General features: G+C 40.9%; 1 protein-coding gene across 32 annotated transcripts in view; it reads right to left on the bottom strand.

Moving 5' to 3' along the window:
- KAT6B (lysine acetyltransferase 6B) overlaps positions 1-21,837 on the bottom strand; it is a 207,130-nt gene that overhangs the window by 167,615 nt on the left and 17,678 nt on the right. For all 32 annotated transcript variants that reach the window (XM_063637453.1, XM_063637441.1, XM_063637455.1 and 29 more), the window contains one exon: positions 20,104-20,982. In XM_063637453.1, the coding sequence (XP_063493523.1) occupies positions 20,104-20,724 (621 nt within the window). In that variant the 5' untranslated portion in view covers positions 20,725-20,982. The remainder of the gene's footprint in view (positions 1-20,103; positions 20,983-21,837) is intronic.

The following is a 21,837-nucleotide window of genomic DNA, read 5'->3' on the forward strand; positions in this document are numbered from 1 at the left end:
TAACTAGCTAATTTTTGTAATTGAATAGGCACTGTGTTAGGCCACCTAAATGCATAATTTCATTAAATTCTAAATAACAACCCTATGAAGAATATATAATCATTCCCACTTTACAGATAAGGTAAGTGAGACTCAGGGAGTTTGTGTGAGACTTTCCTTTCTTTCTGCTATTAGAACTTTTTCAAGAAGAATGTACTCATGTATGTCTTATATATCTAAAAACTTTTCAAAAGAAAAAATACCAAAAGTCTGATCCCAATTTCTGTTAGAAGAAATACATACACGTAGGTATAATATTAGCTTACAAGTGCTTTAAAAAGCCCTGTAAGAAGAATACATACAAACCACCAAGTGTGGCTGCCTTTGGAAAGCTGTTTTCAGAGAAGAACACACAGCGCCAATGAGGTAAAACTTTTACTCTTTATATACAATTGGACCTCTGTATGTGTGGATTCAACTAACCTTAGATTCAAAACGCCTGGGGTAGTCGAGGGTGGGGGTGGTGCCCACGCCTATAATCCCAGCTACTCAGGAGGCTGAGGGGGAAGAAACACTTGAACCCAGGAGGCGGAGGTTGCAATGAGCTGAAATCGCGCCACTGCACACCAGCCTGGGCAACAGAGAAAGACCCTGTCTCCAAATAAATAAATAAATAAAATACCTGAAGGGGAAAAAGTGGATGGTTGTGTCTTTACAGAACATACACAGGCTTTTTTCTACAGACTTGAGGTCAGGAGTTCGAGACCAGCCTGGCCAACATGGTGAAACCCTGTCTCTACTAAAAATACAAAATTAGCCAGGCATGGTGGAGCATGCCTGTAATCCCAGCTATTCAGGAGGCTGAGGCAAGAGAATCGCCTGAACCTGGGAGGTGGAGGGTTGCAGTGAGCCGAGATTGCGCCACTGCACTCCAACCTAGTCCTAGCAACTTTGGAGGCTGAGGCAAGAGAATCGCTTGAACCCAGCAGGTGGAGGTTGCTGTGGGCTGAGATCATGCCACTGCACTCCAGCCTGGGTGACAGAGAGAGACCCTGTTTCAAAAAAACAAAAACAAAAAATTTTGATGGCTCAAGTGTGAATAATATTTACAAACTCATAAAAATATAATCACTGAATACATATACTTACCTACGTAAAAATAGTGTATATTGAGATGAGAGGGGCAAAGAGAAAGAGAAAAGTGTATGTGTATGAGGGACCTTTATCCTTATCTACACTCGCAAGAAGTCAATAGATAATGTCTACAATTTAAAAACAAGAAACAACAGCATAAGAATATTACAGACCTCCAACTTCCCTAAATGAGGTTGAAAGAGTTGAAGATGCTTATCTGCAGGGCATAGGAATAAGGATGGGGAAATAACCACAACATTGTTATTTAGCAATGGCCATTAATCATTTAAAAATGTCCAAGTCATTAGTAATCAAAGAAATGCAAAGTAACTCCTAAGGATCCATTCTTCCCTCTACTACATTAACATGACAAAAGGTAAGCATTAGGAATCAATTAGATGCCCACACTCCCTTATACTCTGCCCATAAGTATAAATTGGTACTACCTTTTTGGAACAGTTTTTGATAATATGCTTCCAAAGCTTTAGAAAAAGAATTCATAGTCATGCCTCAGTATTACCTCCTTTAGCAATCTATTCTATGGGAAATAATTATCCACGCATGCACAAATTTTTAGTAGCAGTATTACTTATAATAGTAGAAGATTTAGGAGCACCTTAAATTTTGAAGGATAAAGACATAAATACTATGCGGCTATTTAGTCAGCTTCAAATAATAATCAAGAATATGGGAAAAGGCTTACAACAGATATTAAATTTAGAAAGGAAGATACAAAATTATATAGCTCACACAGTCTTCTTTTTATTTAAATATAGCATACATATTTACATGTAGGAAAAAAGGAAAAAAGACTGGAAGAAAATACACACTTTCAACAGTAGTTATCTTTACAGTCAAATTTGCAGTGATAATGCATCATCTCCAAATCTTTCTGTTTTTCAAAGTCTGTACAAGGAGCATGTGTTACTCTGAAAATAATAGACTCCTTTTCTGATTACTTAAATAACATGAGGTGGGGTGGAAGGAGCCACAAAGAGAAACGGATTCTAGCCATTCTTGGCCTAGGAGAGCAAGAGGAGAGGAGGTCTTCATTAGAAGGTTACGAGGACATCAGTTTACAGCTTTTCCTTCCCAAACAGTATGGCAGAATGGAGTGCCGGGGGCTGCCATCCCTCCACTGCCTTGGAGTCTGTTCAGCTGACCTTTCTGTTGAGGCTGAGGACAAACTCACCACCTCTGTAGCTCAGGCAGCAACTATCCCAGTGTGGTCGGTGCTATTATCATCCCTATTAGTCAGCTGAGGAAAACTTGGGATTTGAACCTAAGCATCCTGGCTCCAGAGCCACTTCCCCACAAAACTCCTTCAGAATGATCTCTAAAATCTCTTTTAGCAGGAAGCAGAGCCCTGACCAATTAACATCTGTAGATTGCTTCCTCAGCCACATAAGTAGATCCTACTTGTTCATCTATTAAAGAAGAAAGCATGTGATGCATGCTGGCATCACAGGGAAACTTCAAAAATTTCTAATGCCTGACTCCCACTCCAACATTTTTATTTAAGCAGCATGGAGGTGTGATCTGGGCATCTAACTTTTAAAAGCTCCTCCAGTAATTCTAATGTGCAGCAAAATTTGGGAACCACTGGCCTAGGTCAAATGACCTGCTGAAGGAGAGGAGGGGCAAGAAGCTCCAGAAAAATTACTCTTTTTGCATACAATTTCAGAGGTCTACAAACCCCAGAAAAAAGGGCTCCTTGAACCTTTTTAAAACCCTGGACTTGGTGATCTCCAAGATCTCCTGCAACTCTAAAGTTTTATACCACATTTAAAGAATTACATAAATATTACTAAATCAATACATAATAGAGACAAGGGGTGAATTCGATGATTTTTGGTTTTCTATTCTGAAGCACAAACTCCAAGTTTAATTAATCAATGGTTTCCCTTGGGATGTGTATTTAGAAGAAGTAAGGAAAGGAATTAGCACTATAACCTTACATCAGTACTCTTCAAACTGCTTAACCAAATGCAAAGATTTCTAGACAAGTGAATGGCTGCTATGAAGAGAAAGGCAGAGAAGAAAGGCCCGTCATCAAATCATCTTGGGTTAGGCAAGGTAAATTTTAGAACTGCTCAGGTACTGTAAATCTCAGACTATTATTAGCATCATTAATTTCTAGTAGAGTACTTCTTTCTTCCTCAGAACATCATTTGGGAAAAGCTACTTTAATGATATCATACTATAAATTTTAACAATCTTCTCAATGATGCCTATTATAAACACTAAAAAGGCACTTAAAGGCTCATGTTTATAAGAACCTAATATGAAACTATTTTCAATACCTTCTCATTAAAAGAAGTTTTCTTCATCAGGAAAATGAGGGGCAATGTAGTATAATGGTTACATGTACAGATCAAGGAGCTTATATGCCTGGGTCTAAATCCTGGCTCTAGCTCTACCACATTAATAGCTAGGTAACCTTGGGCAAGTCCTTTCACCTCACATGCCTCAGCTTCTTCCTTTGTAAACGAAGAATGAATAGTCCTACCTTACAAACAGGTTACACACAAAGCACTTGAAGTAGTGCCTGCCTCATAGTAAAGCATTTTATAAATGCTGGTTGTTATTATTCATTCTTAAAATTTCAATTGCTCTAAAAGTGATGATCACTCCAATGGTCATTTGAAAAGGAATAACAGCTGTATGTATTAGCATGTTTCTTTTTTTTTTTTTTTTTACCTTTGAGACAGAGTCTCGCTCTGTCGCCCAGGCTGGAGTGCAGTGATGCGATCTCTGCTCGCTGCACCTTCGGCCTCTGGCATTCAAGTGATTCTCCTGCCTCAGCCTCCTGAGTAGTTGGGATTACAGGTGTGTGTTGCCATACCCGGCTAATTTTTTTTTTTTTTTTTTTTTTTTTGAGATGGGGTCTCACTCTGTCACCCAGACTGGAGTGCAGTGGCGTGATCTCCGCTCACTGCAAGCTCTGCCTCCCGAGTTCACGCCATTCTCCTGCCTCAGCCTCCTGAGTAGCTGGGACTACAGGCGCCCGCCACAATGCCCAGCTAATTTTTTTGTATTTTTAGTAGAGACAGGGTTTCACCATGTTGGCCAGGATGGTCTCGAACTCCTGACCTTGTGATCCACCCGCCTCGGCCTCCCAAAGTGCTGGGATTACAGGCTTGAGCCACTGCGCCTGGTCTTTTTCTTTTTTTTTTTTTTTTTTGAGATGGAGTTTCACTCTCGTTGCCCAGGATAGAGTGCAATGGCGTGATCTCAGCTCACGACAACCTCCGCCTCCAGGGTTCAAGCGATTCTCCTGCCTCAGCCTCCCGAGTAGCTGGGATTACAGGCATGTGCCACCACACCCAGCTAATTTTGCATTTTTAGTAGAGACGGGGGTTTCTCCATGTTGGTCAGGCTGGTCTCGAACTCCTGACCTCAGGTGATCCACTCTCCTCAGCCTCCCAAAGTGCTGGGATTACAGGTGTGAGCCACCGCGCCTGGCACAGCTAATTTTTGTATTTTTGGTACAGATGGGATTTTGTCATGTTTCCCAGGCCGGTCTCGAACTCCTGGCCTCAAGTGATCCTCCTGCCTCAGCCTCCCAAAGTGCTGGGGTTACAGGCGTGAGCCACCGTGCCTAGCCTCAACTGATCACTTTTATTACCATTTAGATATGTGGTAACTTCCATATTATGTGCCTAATACAGTGTTTTATATATTACAAGAACTCACTAGGTATGTGTTGATTTCACCCGAAGAAATGAGAGGCAGAAGGTGATAAAGTGACTACACTACACTCTGCCTGTGCACCAGGATTGAAACACCAGCTCCAATACTTCCTGTGTGCTCTTGGGCAAGTCACCTTACTTGGCCTGTTTCTTCATCTGTAAAATTCAGTTAATAACAGTTCTTATCTCTCAGAGTTCATGCAAAATTATATTGTATATATTAAATGCTTAGAACATTACCTGGTATACAATAAGCACTAAGTATTTAATATTAATATCTTCTTGGATGTTTTCTGTACAGCCTTCAAATCTAGTATTAACTGCTTATAATGCACACTTCACAAGGCACAAATACACATTTTAACTATGCTTGTTTGCTTTTGCTATGTGTCACATACTAAATGGGGAACCTAAGTGGTCAGAGACACAAATCATGGATTTCAGCAGAGAGAAGGCACTTTCCACAAGATACACGTCAAAATAAAAAACAACCTACAAACCAACATGGCACACGTATACATATGTAACAAACCTGCACGTTGTGTGCATGTACCCTAGAACTTAAAGTATAATAAAAATAAATAAATAAAAATAAAAAAATAAAAACAACCAAAAAAGTGGTGTTCTCAATGCTAGCTCTTTATTTCATTCTGCTATAAAATTTTTAGAAGCGAGAAAAATACATACAATTTACACCTGATCAATGTTCTCCAAACTGCCTGCAGGCTTGTGTTCATACACTAGCAAGATTTACTGCTAACCAACATGGCATGCTAAATTGAAATCAAGACATTACACAATTTTCCAACAAAGGGGTGATTTTATAAGTTGGTATACATGCTCCATGAGGATGTAATTGTTGGCATCTTGCTACATTTCTGTAGCTGGTGGAAAATGAGATAAGTTAGGTTTATAGAGGGTCAGAAATCATCAGATGAAAAAATCATCTTTTTTGTCAGCTCTAGAAAACATATTTATTAAGCTAATTAGTTATTCTTCAACAATTGGATTAGTCAGAATTTCCAAAACCTTCCAACTAACTGTAGCTACTGCAGAAGACTCTGCTGAAAACATTGTGAAATGAAATAAAATGAAGAATTCTAGAGGCTCATTACCTTAAGTTTATGTTTATTTTTCTGAATTTCTACTAAAAACTAAAAGAATATACCTCCATCTGCATATCATTTTTCTTTTTTAAATGAATGAGTTTCTTTTTCAGCCTATTTAGACTTCTCTAATTGAGGGTTCTAATTTAAATTATAGATATACACGGGGCACAGTGGCTCATGCCTGTAATCCCAGCACTTCGGGAAGCCGAGGTGGGTGGATCTCTTGAGGCCAGGAGTTCAAAACCAGCCTGATCAACACATTGAAACCCCATCTCTACTAAAAAAAAATACAAAATTAGCTGGGCATGTTAGCAGGCACCTGTAATTCCAGCTACTCAGGAGGCTGAGGCATGAGAATTGCTTGAACCTGGGAGGTGGAGGCTGTAGTGAGCCAAGATCGTGCCACTGTACTCCAGCCTGGGCAACAGAGCAAGACATTGTCTAAATAAATAAAGACATAAAATTCTTCAGATGTTACTTAGTCTTTAAAATATCATCAAAAAGGCAGGGCACAGTGGCTCATGCCTATAGTCCCAGCACTCTGGGAGGCCAAGGTGGGTGGATCACTTGAGGTCAGGAGTTCCAGAGATGAAGTCTTGCTCTGTTGCCCAGGCTGGAGTACAGTGGCACAATATCAGCTCACCGCAATCTCCACCTCCAGGGTTCAAGCGATTCTCCTGCCTCAGCCTCCCTAGTAGCTGGGACTACAGGCGTGAGCCACCATGCCCAGCTAGTTTTTACATTTTTAGTAGAGATGGGGTTTCGCCATGTTGCCCAGGCTGGTCTCGAACTCCTGACCTCAGGTGATCCACCCGCCTCAGCCTCCCAAAATGCTGGGATTACAGGCATGAGCCAAAGAGCCTATCTTGATAAATCACCTTGTATTTTTCATGCACCCTGTGGGCATTTAAATGAAAGACCCTTCTCTATAACTTTAAATGTACTTCTCAAAAATCATTTTGGGCCAGGCGTAGTGGCTCTCACTTGTAATCCCAGAACTTTGGGAGGCCAAGGTGGGGAGATTGCTTGAGCCAAGGAGCTCGAGACCAGCCCGGGCAAAATGGCAAAACCCATGCCTATCAAATATACAAAAATTAGCTGAGCATGGTGGCACATGCCCCTGTAGTTCCAGGACCCTGAGGTGAGAGGAGTGCTTGAGCCTAGGAGGTCAAGGCTGCAGTGAGCCATGATCGCACCACCGCATTCCAGCCTGGGCAACAGAGCAAGACCCTGTCTCAAAAAAAAAAAAAAAAAATTGTCCATCCAAACTTCTATTGTTAAAAACTCTGAAGCTATTAGTGCCAAATCCATTCTTCAGTTCTTCAACTAGTGAGTAAAGGGACATGAAGTGGAGGCAAGAGGCAGCCCCCATTCCTGCTCTCCTGGAAATGATTCAGGATGTACCATGAGACTCAAAACTCAGGTCTCTTGACCCCCAGCCTTCAGCTAGCATTACTCCCATAAACTGTGATTAATTCCTTTCTGGTTATTTTTTCCTTTTTTTTTTAATTAAGAAATAGAGTCCTGCTCAGTCACCCAGGCTAGAGTGCAATGACACAATCATAGCTCACTGCAGCCTCAAACTCCTGGACTCAGGCAATCCTCCCACCTCAGCCTCCCAAGTAGTTAGGACTACAGTTCTGTGCCACCACACTTGGATAATTTTTTTAAATTTTTTCTAGAGATGGGATCTCACTATGTTGTCCAGGCTGATCTCAAACTCCTGGCCTCAAGTGATCCACCTGCCTTGGCCTCCCAAAGCACTGGGATTATAGATGTGAGCTACCTGCACCTGGCCCTCTTTCCTTTCTAAGCAGACTTGATCATGGTTCACCATAGCCCAAAACCTTCAGTGATTTGCAACCCCTAATGCAAAATTTGATTTAGGTGACAATACTGAAAACCCTGTGTGGCAGGCAAAATAATGGGCCACCCCAAAAATGTCTACTTCCTAATGCCCAGAACCTTACATGGCAAAATAACCTTGCAGATATGATAAAGTTAAGGACTCTGAGATAAGGGCATTATCTGGATTATCCAAATGGGCTCAATCTAATAATATGCATCCTTTAAAAGCCGAGAAACTGTCCAGGCTGTGGTAAGAGGGAGATGTGACTGTGAAAGAACGGTCAGAGAGATGCAACATTGCTGGCTTTGAAGATGGAGGAAAGGACCATGAGTCAAGGAATATGGGCGGCCTCTAGAAGCTCAAAAAAGCAAGGGAAAAGATTCTCTCCTACAGCCTCCAGAAAAGAACATTACCTTGCCCTCACCTTGATTTTAACCTAAGAAACCCATATTGAACTTCTGACCTACTGAACTGTAGGACAATACATTTGTGTTGTGTTAAACCACTAAGTTGCTGTAATTTGTTACAGCAGCAATAGGAAACTAATATACACTGGGTGAAAGGTTACTCACATGCTTTCAAAGTATCACTGCACAGATTACTTGTTAATTACAAAAGGGAAAAGGTGCCTTTATAAACAAAGATCTAGCAGATGCCACCTTAACCAACTGATAAACTAAGCACCACCAGTAATGAGACAAGCTGAAATTATTTATCTCCTGGTATCTCACAAGAAGAAATATACAACATCCCCCATACAGTATTTTTTCTTTTCTTTTTTCTTTTTGAGACAGAGTCTCACTCTGTCACCCAGGCTGGAGCACAGTGGTGTGACCTTGGCTTACTGCAACCTCCGTCTCCTGGATTCAAGTGATCCTTCTACCTCAGTCTCCCAAGTAGCTGGGACTACAGGCACGTGCCACCACGTCCAGCTGATTTTTTTGTATTATTTGTAGAAACGGGGTTTCACCATGTTTCCCAGGCTGGTCTCAAACTTCTGAGCTCAAGCAATCCACCCATCTTAGCCTCCCAAAGTGCTGGGATTATAGGTGTAAGCCACCACTCCCAGATCTCCACACGCTATTCTTGTCAAAAATGTTTACTCTGAATCTAATCATGAGGACACAGTCAGACAAATACTAATTGTGGGACATCCTACAAGACAACTACCCTAGACTCTTCAAAAATATCAATGTCTTCAGAAGCAAAAAGGAGGGAAAACTGTTCTCTATTAAAGGTGACATGACAGCCAAATGCAACATATGATCTTTGGTTGGATCCTGGATGAAAAGTCAAAAGTGAGCCAGGCGCAGTGGCTCACGCCTTTAATCCCAGCACTTTGGGAGGCCTAGGCAGGTGGATCACCTGTGGTCAGGAGTTCAAGACCAGCCTGGCCAACCTGGCGAAACCCCATCACTACTAAAAATAAAAAAAGTTAGCCAAGCATGGTGGCACACACCTGTAGTCCCAGCTGCTCGGGAGGCTGAGGCAAGAGAATTGCTTGAACCTGGGAGGTGGAGGTTGCAGTGAGCCGAGATCATACCACTGCACTCCAGCCTGGGCAACAGAGCGAGATTCCATTTCAAAAAAAGTCAAAAGTTATAAATGAGATTTTGGCGCCATTTGGGGAAATATGGACTGTCAGTTAACACTCATTCCACTGCTGAATTTTCTGCATAATAGTATAGTATATAAGAGAACATTTTTGATATATTATTATTTAGGGGTGAAATATAATATTCGTAATTTAGTTTCCAACAGTTCAGTCAAAATTGTGAATATATAAATGTGCTGTATATATAAGCACACCCATGTATAAAAACATATACATATACACACACACAGGAAGAGAAAGAATGTGGCAAAATGTTAAAATTGGTGAATCTATGTGAAAGAAATAGAGTGTTTACTGTACTACTCTTTCAATATTTCTGAAATACTCTAATTTTATAAATTATAAAGGTTAGGAGAGAAGTATCTTCCTAGCTCCCTCCATTCCTGCCTTTCCCAGGTCTGCTCACACACTGCCAGGAGTCTACCTGGAACAGCTGATGTTCTTCAAACAGCCAATACTCTTCCACTAGCAGATCCTGTTTTCTGCTGCTTTACTCACAACTCAAGGCTCAATACCTAAAGCTGGGTTTTGTTATAAGACAGAAGTGTTTACAATACTAATTTTGAAAACAAGTTGGTCAAATACCAAATGGGAGTCATCTTTTAATGGCCTTATTACTAGATTTTAATATGTTCTTAACGTTTCTCTTTCCCAATATAATGTTTATGATCTGTTTCTTAAACTTCATCATACCCATAGGGTGGCAAGCATGACAGAGAAACCTTGGACAAAAAGCAGGGCTGGTCACATCAGAAACTACTAACAGAAACAGTAAAGCTCTGCCTCTGGCTCTCAGCCCATATCACTCTGAACACCCCAGGCAGCCCAGACCAAGGCTCACCTCCTTCCTGCAGGCCTCACTGCTCTCCATATGGCAGCTCACTGACATCAAAGAAGACGGAAGAAATTATCTAAATTCACCAGGCTAGTCCCAATCCTTCCCTTGAACTGTGGAAGAGTCGCTGATATCTCAATTACCTCTCCTGCAATAGTACCTTTTTCCCTGCGTGCTGAGATTTTGCAATGCTAAAAAGGGGGGTGAGAAGTGTATACTGGACTAACAGACGGAAGATTAACAACAAAAGACCTACTTGATGGGGAAACAAAACTACAATGTTTGTATACCTATAATAGTAATACTGAGGAAGAGAAATTGAACTTGTAAGTAAAGTTAGGTTGCTCTTCGGTAATGCCTGTCGAGCTACAGACAGGAAAAGACCCAGCAGGGTTTCTGTGTATGCCTAGGCTGTTTCTAATAGAAAGGACAAAATAGAGCCAAAACATCTGTTAACCAGTTAAGTTTGTTAATGAAACCAAATTGCAGCTGGTTTATCAAAGATCAAAAGTGAGGCGAATTAGAGAAAGGATGTATGAACAAAGCTGGTTTCTAAAAAATAGTGGCTAAAGAATTCTAAACCCACTTGTCAAATTAACAAAAATCCTTCCTGGATTTTGCTTAGACCAGTGATTAGTATTTGTTTTGTATCTTTGCAGAGACCAGCCTCATAGTTTAAATCTAGTATCATTCATTCTAAAACTTTGTCTATATTGCTCATTTTGCAGATTTATCAAAATATCACCTTTCATTTAAAAAAACAGAAAAAACATACACTCTACATAATATTACACTAATTAAAAGATTCACTTATATAAGGAAAAAGAATATGTAGTTTGCAAATGTTGGAGACTTCTCTAGTAAAGTGCTTCTGCCCCAAGCAGAGGCATATGTACATTTAGCATTTCACATATCCACTGCCACAACTCCTTCTCTTACATGTACAACTTTCCATCACCACCCGAAGACAGAGAGATAAGCACACCCACTCACAAAAACATACTTCCCTCTTGGCCCTGCTAACTCAAAATGTCACATGCAAATTACATGGCTGACGCATTTGCTAACTTTAATTTGGTGAGCTAATTGATGTTTATGTACTCAGAAACATTAATAGATTGGAGAGATCAAAGTACCTGAGAAGATTCAGGTTCATATTTTAAATGCTAGTGTGATCAGAGAACAGTTTCACCTAATCTACTGTAGTTTAAGGCACAGGGCCAAGAAAAGGAAGTATATAAACAAACAAAAAGTCAAGAATTTTACAATCAAAACACACTGCTACTGTCATGATAAAACAAACAATGGGCCGGGCGTGGTGGGGCATGCCTCTAACCCCAGCACTTTGGGAGGCTGAGGTGGGCAGATCACAAGGTCAGGAGTTCGAGACCAGCCTGGCCCATATGGTGAAACCCTGTCTCTACTAAAAATACAAAAAAATTAGCCAGGAGTGGTGGGGCATGCCTGTAATCCCAGCTACTCGGGAGGCTGAGACAAGAGAATTGCTTTAAACTGGGAGGTGGAGGTTGCAGTAAGCCGAGACCATACTCCAGCCTGGGCAAGACAGCGAGACTCCATCTCAAATTAAAAAAAAAAAAAAATAGGCATTTCTTATATATTAAAAATAAAAGGCTGAGCACAGTGGCTCACACCTGTAACCTCAGTACTTTGGGAGGCCGAGGTGTGTGAACTGCTTGAGCTCAGGAATTCAAGACCAGCCTGGGCAACGTGGCAAAACCCTATCTCTACAAAAAATACAAAAATTAGCTGGGTGTAGTGGTGTGTGCCTGTAGTCCAAGCTACTTAGGGGGCTGAGGTGGGAGGATTGATCATTTGAGCCTGGGGAGGTCAAGGCTGCAGTGAACCACGATTACACGGCTGCACTCCAGCCTGGGCAACAGAGTAAGACTGTCTCAAAGAAAAAAAAAAAAAAAAAATTAGCCAGACATGGTGGTGCACACCTGTAGTCCCAGTTACTCAGGAGGCTGAGGTGGGAGGATCAAGGATCACTTGAGCCTGGGAGGTCGAGGCTGCAGTGAGCCGTATCAAACCACTGCACTCCAGCCTGGGTAACAGAGTGAGACCCTGTCTCAGAAAAAAAAAAAAAAAAAAGATGAAAGAAATAACACACAAAGATAACACATATAAAAAGAATATAGACCTTCATTTTTGAGAAACATTAAAACGTACATTTGCTAAATAATGTTTGAAGAGAAAGGATGAATAAAATATTTGTCATTTAAGACAAAATCAGAATAAATCAGCAAATAGTACTTAACTGTTAAATAACTTCAAAGCTATAGAATATAGATTTTCTTAGCACTGAAAGTATCACAAATGTAGGTGGGAATACAAGAGTAACTCCTGAAAGCTGCTGAACATTCAGGTCAGGATCATGTGTTACAGTAAAGGTATCACAACTATCAAATCTATCCAAGATCCAAAGAGTTAAAAGAATGTTTAACATTCATTTGAACAATCAAAAATCCTCTTGACATAATGTTTCTACTTTACCTGAAGCCCATTTCATTAGAAGTCTAGACAAGTCCCATCTTGATAAAAGCTCAAAAGTGGAACACGCTGTCATGCCTCAGAGTACAATAGAAAGACTCATTCACCCTTCATTTTTTATCTTTCCCTTGACCCAACTAACTAGTTTGAGACAATTCATGTGCTCTCTCAACAATGTCTCAACAACTGGTACTACCTGCTCACAAAAGCAGTCCTCAGACACTGCAATTCTGAAGAATTTCTGAAGCTTAATTATAAGAAGAACATGAACTGCAATTTTTTTTCCTTCCATGACCCTGGAACAGCAAGTATTTGATCCACCTCATCTTTCACATTACAATAGGTTTCTGTCTGACTTTAGTGATTCTAAAACTGACTTTATCCATACCAATTCCAAAATGCAGGTTATTCTGAAGAGCATATTTTACAATATTTAGAGATTTATTCGATTTTCAGTTAAATACACATAATCAAGCCCTCTTCGAGAAAGATGACATCTGCAACACAAAGGATACCAATTCAAAGGAAAACTAAGAAGGTCAACAGAGAGGAGGACATTCAGGCTCTATAATTAGCAGATAAAAAATATACAATTTCTGCCAAAAAAGATCCCGAGTTGCCTGAGACTATGAACAATTCCCCTAGGGCTGAGACACTTCTGGAAGCCGCATCCAAGAACAATATGGACTAATGAATGGTCCTTCATAAAGCACAGGCTATTGGAAAAGTTCCAGAACAGACAAGGAGGGTCTGCTCTAGGGCAGGGTTAAGGGGACTGAAGAGGAGAAAACAGAAGAAAAGAAAATCTAAAAATAAACTTATCTAATTCATGTGTGTATACAACTCAAGCAACTGCTGTAGGATATACATTTATCTTCTATTTATAGAAATATTTCATATTAATAACAGTGCCAAAAACCCTAACAAAGTATCTCTCTAAAAGGGGCAGGAGAAATAGAATAAACAACTGAATAAGCCAAGACCACACATGACAAGAGTCCTACGTTTGTCTTTCAACCCCATTTCTGATCATCTGAACTCCTTTTAAAAATCATTTTGTGGCCAGACACGGTGGCTCATGCCTGTAATCCCAGCACTTTGGGAGGCCGAGGCACGTGGATCACTAGGTCAAGAGATTGAGACCATCCTGGCCAACATGGTGAAACCCTGTCTCTATTAAAAATACAAAAATTAGCAGGGCGTGGTGGTGCACGCCTGTAGACTAGCTACTCCAGAGGCGGAGGCAGAAGAATAGCTTGAACCAGGGAGGCGGAGGTTGTAGTGAGCCGAGATCGCACCACTGCACTCCAGCCTGGCAACATAGAGAGACTCCATCTCAAAAAAAAAAAAAAAAATCATTTTTATCAGCCTGACCAACATGGTGAAACCCTGTCTCTACTAAAAATACAAAAATTAGCCGGGCATGGTGGCACACGCCTGTAATCCCCAACTACTCAGGAGGCTGAGGCAGGAGAATCGCTTGAACCCGAGAGGCGGTAGCTGCAGTGAGCCAAGATTGCACTACTGCACTCCAGCCTGGGCGACAGAGCAAGACTCTGAATCCAAAAAAAAAAAAAAAAAATCATTTTGATTTTTTTCTTATTGACAGTATCACTGTTTTTGTAATTTTGTTTATGTTTGAAGGTCTTTTGTAAGATTCTAATACAATCATTTCTTCAAGAGAAAAAACATCAGAAGCCCTACTTGATATTGAAAGTGTCCCACCTTCCAATTACGATGCCAGCCTAGAATGAGAATTCCCACATTATGTGCTATACTGGAAACAGACCAAGACTTGACACTTAATAAATTTTATGAAAACATTCTCACTAAAGTGAAATACTAAGAAATTTATTTTACATGGAACTAAACTGATTTTATAAAAATGCTAAAGCTCAAACGTTCAAATGGAATCTTAATGCTACAAAGGGCGCAGTGATAACGGAAGTCTCTCTTAGAATATGTGACTTTCCAAAGTCCTCATAATCTGACCTAATTGAGCTTTACGACTTTTAATGAGAAACATTAATACTATCCTTTAGGAGTTCCCTCACCAAGTCAAAGATAAAGTTTTATCTTCAGTGGTTTAATTCATTTCCATATCACCTCACCGAAGAGAGCTTTCTTAAATAAATACAAAGAATTTATGCTAAGAAGCCAGTGTGGTAATACCCAATTTGAATTCTAGACTATCAGAAGATGTGCAATTACATTTCAGAAAGGAAGGAGCCCTTCTATTTTAACTTGCATTGTATTCCTCCTAGCAGTCATGCATCGGAATGACGATGATGTTAAATCTAATTAGACACAGACTTACTACTTTCTCTACTGCCTTTCCATATTGCTAATATTATAAATAATATCTACTTTAAAAACTATAATAAGCTCATTGCATCTACCAAATTTAAAATGCTGGAAATCTATTTGTTGGGGCAAAACTGCTTCTAATCATTTGAAGCACTGGAAGAGATACTTTTACTGTTAATAAAAAGCCACCACAGGCCGAGGCAGGTGGATCACGAGGTCAGGAGATCGAGACCATCCTGGCTAACACAGTGAAACCCCGTCTCTACTAAAAATACAAAAAATTAGCCGGGCGTGGTGGCTGGCGCCTGTAGCCCCAGCTACTCAGGAGGCTGAGGCAGGAGAATGGTGTGAACCCAGGAGGCAGAGCTTGCAGTGATGCTGTGAGATCATGCCACTGCACTCCAGCCTGGGCGACACAGCGAGACTCCATCTCAAAAAAAAAAAAAAAAAAAAAAAAGCCACCACTGTTGACCAGTGTACTGCCCAGTGGTAAAGAGCTCTGAGGTCAGACTGTCTCATCAGAATCTTGGCTTCACCACTCACTAGCTCTATCAGTGACCTTCTTTATGTTTTAAGAAAGTTTACGAATTTGTGTTGGGCTGCATTCAAAGCCATTCAGGGCCACATCTAGCCCATAGGCCATGGGTTGGACAAGCTTGCTATAGACCCTAGCCATAGAAAAACATGTGGAGGCCGGGCACAGAGGCTCACGCCTATAATCCCAGCACTTTGGGAGGCTGAGGCAGGTGGATCACCTGAGGTCAGGAGTTCGAGACCAGCCGGGCCAACATGGTGAAACCCCATCTCTATTAAAAATGCAAAAATTAGCCATGCATGGTGGCACGCACCTGTAATCTCAGCTACTAGGGAGGCTGAGGCAGAAGAGTCACTTGAACCCGGGAGACAGAGGTTGCAGTGAGCCATGATTGTGCCATTGTACTCCAGCCTGGGTGACAAGAGCAAAACTATGTCTCAAAAAAAAAAAAAAAAGAAAGAAACGAAAAAGAAAAAGAACAAAAAAAGAAAAACGTGGATACACACGACTTTACACTCTATTTCAGAGGATTTGTGGGATACCCACCCAAGTTCATTTGTGGATCCCGGGCTAAGAATTTCTATTAAATTTACTTCGTGAGTTTACATGGTTTTAAACTATTAAACCACTTTTAATTTCAAAGGGTAATACATTATGTTGTAATTTTCTCACATTTTTTAATAAAAAATGCTATTTTATTTATTTATTTATTTATTTTTGAGATGGAGTTTCACTCTTGTTGCCCAGGCTGGAGTGCAATGGCGCAATCTCGGCTCACTGCAATCTCTGCCTCCCAAGTTCAAGCAATTCTCCTGCCTCAGTCTCCCCAGCAGCTGGGATTACAGGCATGCACCACCATGCCCAGCTAATTTTGTATTTTTTTAATAGAGATGAGGTTTCTCCATGTTGGTCAGGCTGGTCTCGAACTGCTGACCTCAGGTGATCCACCCACCTCGGCCTCCCAAAGTGCTGGGATTACAGGCATGAGCCACTGCACCCAGCTGGAAAAAAATGCTATTTTATTAAAGAATACAAACATGTTGCCAAATTTGTTTAAACTGATTTTTATTTATTTTTGTTTTTTAAGAATCAAATGATTACTTAATAGAATTAGTCTCCAAATTTCATCAAGTAAAAATTCTAGAAAACATTTCTCAGCTTTCCTCATTATAGCATGATGCTAACTAAACAATTTAAAGATCAGCATCATAAAAAGAGCAGTAACAATTGCCTGCTAAGTAATAAATTACTCTGCTCTCAATCCTAGACACTTTCAGACACGAATTTTCCTTTAGACTAAAAATACTTCTGTACAGATGCTGCCTGAAAAAAATATGATAAGGTTGGCAAGAAATGATGGGCAAGGTTAAAACGAAGGATCAGAAGAGACTGTGGAAAATTTGTACTGACTCTTCCATCACAAGTAAAAGTATCCCCTGGATCACAAAATTATTGAAATATACTATTAAATTGCCTAAAGCTGCCTGAATTAGTCCATGTACCTGTTCATTATAAAACCTTAACATACCTTAGGGTAGTGTATATATTTTTAAAAACAAAGATATCCAAATATATCAAGAAATGGCTCTATAGTCCCTTAAGGAATTTCTTCATAGTATAAGCTTTTATGAAAAATATTTAATTAAGGCTGGGCGCAGTGGCTCAGGCCTGTAATCCCAGCATTTTGGGAGGCCAAGGTAGGTGGATCATGAGGTCAGGAGATTGAGGCCATCCTGGCCAACATGGTGAAACCCTGTCTCTACTAAAATACAAAAAATTGGCCAGGCATGGTGGCACGCTCCTGTAGTCCCAGCTACTCGGGAAGTTAGGGCAAGGGAATCACTTGAACCTGGGAGGCGGAGGCTGCACTGAGCCGAGATCATGCCACTGCACTCCAGCCTGGTGACAGAGCAAGACTCCATCTCAAGAAAAAAACAAACAAAACAAAACAAAAATATATATATACATATGTATTTAATTAAAAGCAGAGGTGCCTAATTTGGCTGTGTCAGACATATGAATTAAGGATTTAAGTGGCTTTTTTGTATTTTCTTTTAAACAAATGTTATTAAGCAGAAAATCTGATAACTTTACTTCTTTCTTTAGGCCCACATTCTGTCACAGAGAACTAGAGGTTGGTTACACAAACACAACAACCACCTAAGGATCAAATAAATGTGGCAGAAGACTAACAAAATAAAAATATAGTTAACGAATAAATGTTGGTCGGGCACAGTGGCTCATGCCTATAACCCCAGCACCTTGGGAGGACGAGGCGGAAGGATGTCTTGAGCCCAGGAGATCGAGACCAGCCTGGGCAACATCGCGAAACCTCATCTTTACAAAAAGCACAAAAATTAGCCGGGCATGGTGGTGTGCACCTGCATTCCCAGTTACTTGGGAGGAGCACTTGATCCCAAAAGGTCAAGGCTGCAGTAAACCATGAATAAAACCACCATTTCTTTCTTTCGTGTTTTTTTTTTTTTTTTTTTTTTTTTGAGACAAAGTCTCGCTCTGTCACCCAGGCTGGAGTGCAGTGGCACGATCTCGGCTCACTGCAATGTCTGCCTCCCGGGTTTAAGGGATTCTCCTGCCTCAGCCTCCCAAATAGCTGGGACTACAGGTGCCCCCCACCACGCCTGCTTAATTTTTTTGTATATTTAGTAGAGATGGGGTTTCACCATGTTGGCCAGGCTGGTCTCGAATTCAGGCAATTGGCCCACCTCAGCCTCCCAAAGTGCTGGGATTACAGGCATGAGCCACCGCGCCTGACCAAAACCACCTTTTCTTTCTTTCTTTATCTTTGGGACAGGATCTTCCTCTGTCGCCCAGGCTGGAGTACAATCAAGGCTCACTGCATCCTCTACCTCCCATGCTCAAGTGATCCTCCCACCTCAGCCTCCCAAGTAGCTGGGACTACAGATGTGCTTCACCAAGCCTGGCTAATTCTTTGATTTTTTTGTAGAGACAGGGGTCTCACTATGTTGCCCAGGCTAGTCTTGAACTCCTAGGCTCAAGCGATCCTCCCTCCCTGGCCTCCCAAGGTGCTGGGATTACAGGCAGGAGCCACCTTGCCCAGCCAAAACCACTTTTCTATCAGCAATGATTAATGTTTTATAACATGTATTAATAAAATTAACTGATATCAATATATCTGCTCACCCAAAAGACAGAGAATAAACCCCAAAACTAGATATGAACTATAAATAACTTTCTGCTGCTCTACTTTGTGTTTAGTTTGGGAAGTAAATACAGTAGCTTTGAAACAGAAAAATCTTACTCAACCAAAAACTTAAAGTGGTAGCAGTAGTGTAAGGAGAATTCTGCCATATATTTATAAATACCATAGAAATAACATAAGGCCCAAGAAATCAGAGTATTTTAAAAAGATACTGTATGAGACAAAATAAACATTCACCTACAACCCAGAGAAGTGGACAATAAAAAATGACTTTATATTGAAATGAGGGATTTAGGTGACATATTAAAATAACTTCTTAAATGCACAGATTATCGGCCGGGCATGGTGTCTCACGCCTGTAATCCCAGCACTTTGCGAGACCAAAGCAGGTGGATCACCTGAGGTCACGAGTTCGAGACTAGCCCGGCCAACATGGTGAAACTCTGTCTCTACTAAAAATACAAAAATTAGCTGGGCATGGTGGCATGTGCCTGTAATCCCAGCTACTAGAGAGGCTGAGACAGAAGAATCACTTGAACCCGGGAGGCAGAGGTTGCAGTGAGCCGAGATTGTGCCACTGCACTCCAGCCTGGACAAAAAGAGCAAAGCTCCATCTTGAAAAAAAAAAGCATAGATTATCACCATTAAAATAAGAAGTCTAGCTGGGCATGGTGGCTCACGCCTCTAATCCCAACACTTTGGGAGGCCAAGGCGGGCGCATCACTTGAAGTCAGGAGCTTGAGACCAGCCTGGCCAAGATGATGAAACCCTGTCTCTATTAAAAATACAAAAATTAGCCAGGTGTGGTGGCAGGTGCCTGTAATCCCAGCTACTTGGGAGGCTGAGGCAGGAGAATCACTTAAACCTGGGAGGCAGAGGTTGCACTGAGTCAAGACTGTGCCACTGCACTCCAGCCTGGGTGACAGAGCTAGATTCTGTCTCAAAAAAAAAAAATAATAGTAAAATAAGAAGTCTGTAGATTCTTCTTTGAAAACAGTAATAAAGAGAAAAATATACAATGGCCTTTCATAGATTTCTGAAATATATATGACCCTGCCTGGATGAAGGAAGATCAATATTATCCTTCCTGGTCCCTTCAGGCACCAACCAATTAGCAATTAGAGCTTAAAAACAAACCACATGACTCTTCCATTAAATTCTTGGCCAACCAGTGAGGAAGTCCTCCACACAATGCAATACAATATATACATTTTAAAATACAAAAGCCTGCTGTAAGGCAAAACATTCAATTTTATCAAACTTTATTCGGAACTTTTGTCCACATAAAACTTAAGTGAAACTGTAGAAGACAGAAGGACAGTAGTGAGAATGCACGAACATTACTCCTTTGCTTACCTGGTCTTTCTCATGGGGTAGAAGGCTGACAGGTGGGAGTGAGGATGGGAATGCACTGGGATACTGAGGTGCCCCTTTGCCATCTAAGCTCCCATAATTGACCCTGTACTGCGGTCCATCTTTCAGTAACCTCCCATTATTCACAGCGCGCTTGGCCCCCAGTCGTAGCCGCTGCTGAAAGGCTGGGTTGTTGGTGGTGCTTGTGAGATCACTTTGACTTCTGAGATACTTCTCTATGTTCTTCAGGGAGGAGCCATTTGGCTCCTCAAGTCCTTCAATTGCTCTCCTTAAAAGTTTATTCCAATCCACATTGCGGAGATCATTACATGATCCTCTAGACCCCTTGGTTGACTTAGGAAAAGTGCTTGGTTTAACTGATGAAAAGCGCCCAGGGTTGTCTGGGTCCTTATAGGAGGCAAGGCCTTTGTTGGTGACTTTGAGAACTGAGCCATCCTGAACACTGAGTTCCAGCTGTTCAGAGACTGTCTTCTTATCCAACCCATGGGAAGTACTGACCGCATGGCAGATTCTCTCTTCAGAGGGCCTTTGCTTTTGCTTTTTTATTTTCTGTATAGCTTCAAGAATCCACTCTGTATAAAGTGGGTTTGCAAGTTTTACCATGGTTGACAAATGACTTCTTCAACACAAAAGTTACCCATAGAGGTTCTCTTTGTATTTAACAGAACTTGCACATTTGAAAGTCATTTACAATTCAACAAATGGATAGAGTATTCCAGACTGTATTAAGCAACATCTTACAAACATCCATCCTTAAGAGATTCAAAAGCAGACAAACAGGCAATGTTGATGGTTGTCTTATTTTACCAACAGGAAAGACTGCATTCGGGTGAAGAACATCTTTAACTGGGAAATCAAGACCTTAAAGGATAAAAAGAGGGGAAAGTCTCTTAATAATGAAGCTTACACAAATAAACTAAAAGATTCTTTAGCATGACTTTTTCAGACACAGAATGACCACAGAAGTAATGACAGGCAGATATTACATAACACAGAAACAGTGACTATATTTTTCAACAAGAAATTGGGTCACAGTCTGAGAAGAAATTGTTTTTAGAATGTTTCACTTCTCTATATGAAGTCATTTATGAGGCATAATCACATCTAAATTATACATTTAATTATCTTTATTGAAATTAACAAAATTATATGAAAGTGGTTTGAGGTATATGTCTGCCATAAACATAAAATACACATCAAAGAATAAGTCTATGATATAAAAAATCTGATGAAAGTACATTAAACTTATTTCAAGAAATCTTAAACTTAAAAAAAAGAGTAAATAATCCTGCTTTCAGCTAGGTATTGTATTTCCCAAGTCTCATACATAAAAATCTTCCTATCGCCGGGTGCGGTGGCTCACGCTTGTAATCCCAGCACTTTGGGAGGCCGAGGCGGGCGGATCACGAGGTCAGGAGATCGAGACCACGGTGAAACCCCATCTCTACTAAAAATACAAAAAATTAGCCGGGCGTGGTGGCGGGCGCCTGTAGTCCCAGCTACTCGGAGAGGCTGAGGCAGGAGAATGGCATGAACCCAGGAGGCGGAGCTTGCAGTGAGCCGAGATTGCGCCACTGCACTCCAGCCTGGACGACAGAGCAAGACTCCGTCTCAAAAAAAAAAAAAAAAAAAACTCTTCCTATCTAGCTCTACTTTGTGTTTAGTTTGGGAAGTAAATACAGTAGCTTTGAAACAGAAAAATCTTACTCAACCAAA

The sequence above is a fragment of the Symphalangus syndactylus genome, chromosome 4 (assembly GCF_028878055.3).
Source record: "Symphalangus syndactylus isolate Jambi chromosome 4, NHGRI_mSymSyn1-v2.1_pri, whole genome shotgun sequence".
Taxonomy (NCBI): domain Eukaryota; kingdom Metazoa; phylum Chordata; class Mammalia; order Primates; family Hylobatidae; genus Symphalangus; species Symphalangus syndactylus.